Here is a 4648-nt window from a genome sequence, read left to right as displayed (position 1 = left end):
GGGAAAGATTTAAAGCATTCAGAACTTGTCTCTACAATTTCCTGAACAATCTATTGCAAGTCTGAAGTTAGTCTTGCTTTAGGCAGGAGTTGTAAAAATCCTCCCTGATCTAAATTATGCTATGAACATCTCGAGACAAGTGGCTGCAACTTGACTGTTACTCTGAAGGTTAATCTGTTTGCTAATGGTTCACAGGGAAGTCTATGCTCAAGATAGTTTTTGTAAGAGTAAGAGTGGAATAGTGGAAAGCTCGTTACCTGATAAACATAGTTTTCTCTAATCTCTTGGTTTCTAGGACAAACTGAAACATGAGTGACACTGATGAACCCCAGGCTTCTATATCTGATTACCCTGGTTCCCAGGAGCTGATAAGCAGTCAGCACAAGGAGCCATATAGGGTACAGACAAACACACAGGTGAAGTGTTCGTGCTCCAGGCAGAAGAATGCTGCTCCTGAGGAGTCTTCAGTTGGCCTTAATAGTATGTGTAAATCACCAGCTGCTTCAGCTGAGGTTGTACTTATCAGCAGTGATTCAGAAATGTGAGTTTTTATCTCTGTTTTAGAATTTCTCATGTGGAGAACCTGTCAAGTGTCATGGAAGCATACATTCTTTTGAACGTAAATACCTTTTTCTTCTTCAGTGATGCCCCTGATGCTCGGGGCAGTGAGTGCCGTCCCCAGTGCTCCACTGCACCTTCAAAGCAAAAAAGGAGATCTCGGTCTTCGAGGCAACAAGCTGAGTCTGTTGAAGAAGTGCCTGACAGTGAAAGCTCTTCAGATTCTTCTCCCTCCCCCCAAAGTCCAGTGAAGTCATCGGAAATGTCCATGCAGCAGCAGAAGAAGTCAAAATTCAATTTGAAAGCCATTTTTGCCTATCACTTCAGGGGGAGGAAGTTTAAAGCAGCTGCACACCGGAGATACACTATTAGGTCACGGAAGAAGAAGAAGTATGAGAGCACACAGATGCCCATGGGGAGGCCACCACTGACAGCATCACATCAAGAGCGAAAGAGGAGGCGTCTAGACAGAGGTGTTCAGTTCCCTTTTGTTGAAAAACATTATGGGGAGAAACATATTCCCTTAAAGATGGTTCTTGGCTATGAGGTAAGTCCCCTGTGCTGTGGGATAAGGGTATTTTTAAGTCTAAAAATAGTGAATTGAAATTGGTTATGTTGTGCTTCTACCTAATGTGCTAGAATAAAACAGGTTTCACATCTGTTAAACTGGACACTAATGGCCTCTGTTCAGTACCTTTTGAGACCTATACAGCTAGAATATATATATGGGTATCAATATAACCTTACGATTCAGTTCATAATATAAATGCTTTACAATGGTATTTTTAAGATCTTACCTGATTTTTTTTTTCCTCAGCGAGCAGCTGCTAAGGGATATTTTAAGTACATTGAAGTGCTTAAATTTGAGGAACATCTTAAAAAAGCTTTAAAAGCCCTTCAGGCTGGTGAAGACTTAGAAAAAGAATGTGTGGTGCTACGGAAGCACAAGTATTTAGATGATGAAGGACCCATTTCCCCTATTCAGGAGACAAAGTAAGTTCATCTTTGTGTTTTTAGATGGTGCAAAAACTTCATTTCTTGTTCTTAACTAAAATACAAATTGTGTGTGTACAGGTATGTGCATGGCAGCCTCACACCACCCCCCAGCTCTTGGTCATTCCCGACCTGTTTGCTGGGGTGGGGAGGGTATGCACACTACTTCAGTCACAAATCCAGAACAGCATGGCAAGGGGTGCTGTGAGGAAAGCTAACTCCAGCCATACCAGTACAATCTGCTACTCTTCACAGCTGAGGAATTCAGGAGGTAGTACAGTTGCTTGTGGTAGCATCAAATTCAGTTCCTACCTTGTCCTTTTAACCTATGAAAGTATTGCTTATTTTGGGAACAAAACACTCTACCACTTGAGATTCTGTGTTTGGGATTTGGAAGTTCTCACAGAAGGAAATATTTTTGATCTGATCAGGAGACTGGTCATTGTTCAAGTGGTGATTTGAACTGTCTGATTAAAATGATGTGGTAGAAATAAAAAGAAGTAGTTCATGAAATTAATTCCTCTATAGTTACCCCAATTAAAGTGGAGTGCTTTATAGCAGGAACTAAAGGGCAATTTTTCATTTCCTTTTGACATTATTACATCCTGAAGTGTCATCTTAGATCTTTATGGTCAAGCAGTTAACTTCATGCAATAAAAAGTGATCAGTAAATAAGCAAGAACATTTACTGGTGTGTCAGTGCCTTAAAAATAGGAAGCCTAAAAGACAGTGTAAAGGTGCAAAGTTGTCTTTCAGCTATTGTTCACTTCAGCAATCACTTAGACCACTAATCTGTGTGAGTCAAAGCAAAGCATTGAGGTGAGCCCATAGAATGGGTAACAATAGTTATTTTGCTTTCTTACAAGAGCCCAAGAAGCAAAGTTCTGTAGAGTAAATGTAAGTCAGCTCATCCAGACACTCGATTATTCATATGAAATGAGTACTAGAAAACTTTAGTTTTTTAGTCCTACCCTGCCAGTTTTTGAAACCTCAGTATTAAAATGGTTTCATCTCTTTTTAGAGAGTCCTTTCTATCTTGAGAGGAACCTGTGGATGATAGGGGAATTAAGTTCATGCTGGTGTTTCATGGCAGTGTGTGGAGATACTTCTTAGTTACAATATCAGGAAGAAAGCTGTGTACTCCTGTTAGCTGAGGCTTGTCCTCTTCTGCTCCCTTTCCAATTCTAGCCTGTTAGGCAGTGTAATCCAAAACATCTCAGGGCTACTGTTGATGGCTGCTACTAAATCTCTGTTTTGCAGCTAAGCATTGCTGCTGTCCTGCCAATGTTAGTTAAGATGCAATTCTGCTGTCAGAAATTATCATTTGAGAACAACCTTATGTAGAAGTATCTTATATCAACAAGCTGTAGCACTTGCATACACATTGAGGGAAACCAGGAAATAGTTTACACATTTTAAGCTACTGTAACGGTACAGAGCTTTTGATTTGAGTTTCTTGTTTCAGGGATGATGAGGACAGCTTGAATTCTGATAATGAAGAATATTGTGATGCCAGAGTAGTGGTAAGTAAATACTCCTTAACTTCAGAAACTCTCTAACCTTTCTCTGTTCTTGTTAAAGAATTTATAGATGATGTTTTCAGTACTGAGTTGTTGAGACTAGGTCCGACTGTATGATCCTTGTGAATCCCAATCTGTACTGCAGAAGGAGGTTGTTTTGTGAGTCCACACTCTGCCCTTTGATACAATGCTGGAATGCATAGGAATTCTGCAGTTCTCTGAAGAGCTTGTAAAGTGCAAATTTACTGCTGAAATCATACATTTTAAGTAAATCAAAACTAGACTTGTGATTACTTCTACCTTCCGTTTTCTCAGGAAAACAGCTCTTTCATTATAAGCAGCACAGTCCACAGTAAGAAAAAATCAAAGGCAGAAAGGAAACGTGCAAAAGCAACAGAAGTGATTGAAATACTGGATGAAGATGACAGAAACTGACTCTGGGCTTCTGCAAGGCTCACTGAGGTGAACAGCAGATGAACAAATGAGGTGGCAGTGGTCATTCTTCCAGATACCTTTTTCATGGCCTGCTTGGTTTAAAACATCGGTCTGAAGTCAGTGTGGAGCTCTATCCATCAAGCTACCCAGTCATGTGAGTATATTGGGCTTGGGTCTAAGGTGGTTACAAACCAAGTGGAATCTTGTCTTTTGCTAAGCTTTGGAGTGTGTTCAGCTCTCTATCAAGTGTCTAATATCCTTGACTCAGTGGCTGATAGTCTTGCTAAAATTCTCATTTCTGCAACTTCTGTTAACCAATGGATCCTAGAATTTAGGAACTAAATGAGAAAACCAAGTACCAAATACTGTAACACAGCAGCAGCACAGTAGAGAAAAGTCTGCATTTGCATGCCTACATCTATATGTGCAAGTTAAAAGGACAGTTCAGATGTCTTTCATAGCTGACTTCTAAGTGGTACTTAGGAGATTGGTTTTCTGTGTCTTAAAGAGATGCAGGTTTGAAATACTTGGAGAGTTGAGTAAGGGCTGAAGACAGAATTGAAGCTTAGTGCAAGTCACTTGGTGCCAACAATATCAATGCAAAAGTGGTTAGTCAACTTAGAAAAAAATCCATTGCAAAGTATGGTTAATGTTTTCAGGTGATGATGAAATGAATTTGTATCATTGAGGATGTCCATTCCATGTGGAATAACTTTTCAAAAAACTCAAAAAACTCATTCTATTTTCTCCTGAATCAAATGCAATAATCTTGAATTACAAGTTGCTTTAAAAGTACCTGTAGCAGCCCAGTGAATCTTGGATTAACAGTTCTTTTTCCCATCTGGCCCTCCTCTGTCCAGAGTGGGTTCTGAGGTGAACACAACTGAGCAGAAGGTGAAAGCTCTTTTTAATGACAGTACTTTACAGGCATTGGCCCAGCTGCAAATACCTTTCTCAGAGGTGTTTTAGAGTGTAGGAAACATGACTGGTGAGTGTTCAGAAATGGTCTGAATATGGCTAACTCCTGCCTACTGCAGCTGTCTTGGTAGCCAAAGAAGTAAAAACATGTTTAAGAAGTTTCCTTGTGAATCAACGAGATGTAAAAATCAAATTATCATCTGCCTCACTCAGATGCTCTACCT

The 4648-nt window shown here is 39.9% G+C and overlaps 1 protein-coding gene across 1 annotated transcript; it reads left to right on the top strand.

Moving 5' to 3' along the window:
* The first annotated feature begins 308 nt into the window (after positions 1 to 308).
* Positions 309 to 3506, top strand: TAF1D (TATA box binding protein (TBP)-associated factor, RNA polymerase I, D, 41kDa). Its single transcript, XM_009082382.1, has 5 exons — positions 309 to 541; positions 643 to 1105; positions 1376 to 1551; positions 3017 to 3074; positions 3387 to 3506. The coding sequence occupies exons 1-5, from the start codon at positions 309 to 311 to the stop codon at positions 3504 to 3506; spliced, it is 1050 nt and encodes a 349-aa protein (XP_009080630.1).
* Positions 3507 to 4648: the final 1142 nt, after the last annotated feature.

Source organism: Acanthisitta chloris, unplaced genomic scaffold (genome assembly GCF_000695815.1).
Source record: "Acanthisitta chloris isolate BGI_N310 unplaced genomic scaffold, ASM69581v1 scaffold5719, whole genome shotgun sequence".
In the NCBI taxonomy this organism is placed as follows: domain Eukaryota; kingdom Metazoa; phylum Chordata; class Aves; order Passeriformes; family Acanthisittidae; genus Acanthisitta; species Acanthisitta chloris.
This window is presented reverse-complemented; position numbering and strand designations above follow the sequence as displayed.

Coding starts and splice junctions, on each gene's coding strand:
- TAF1D (XM_009082382.1), top strand. CDS start 309: ATGAGTGACACTGATGAACCCCAGGCTTCTATATCTGATTACCCTGGT. Junction 1,106..1,375: donor AGATGGTTCTTGGCTATGAG/GTAAGTCCCCTG, acceptor TTTTTTCCTCAG/CGAGCAGCTGCTAAGGGATA. Junction 1,552..3,016: donor TCCCCTATTCAGGAGACAAA/GTAAGTTCATCT, acceptor TTCTTGTTTCAG/GGATGATGAGGACAGCTTGA.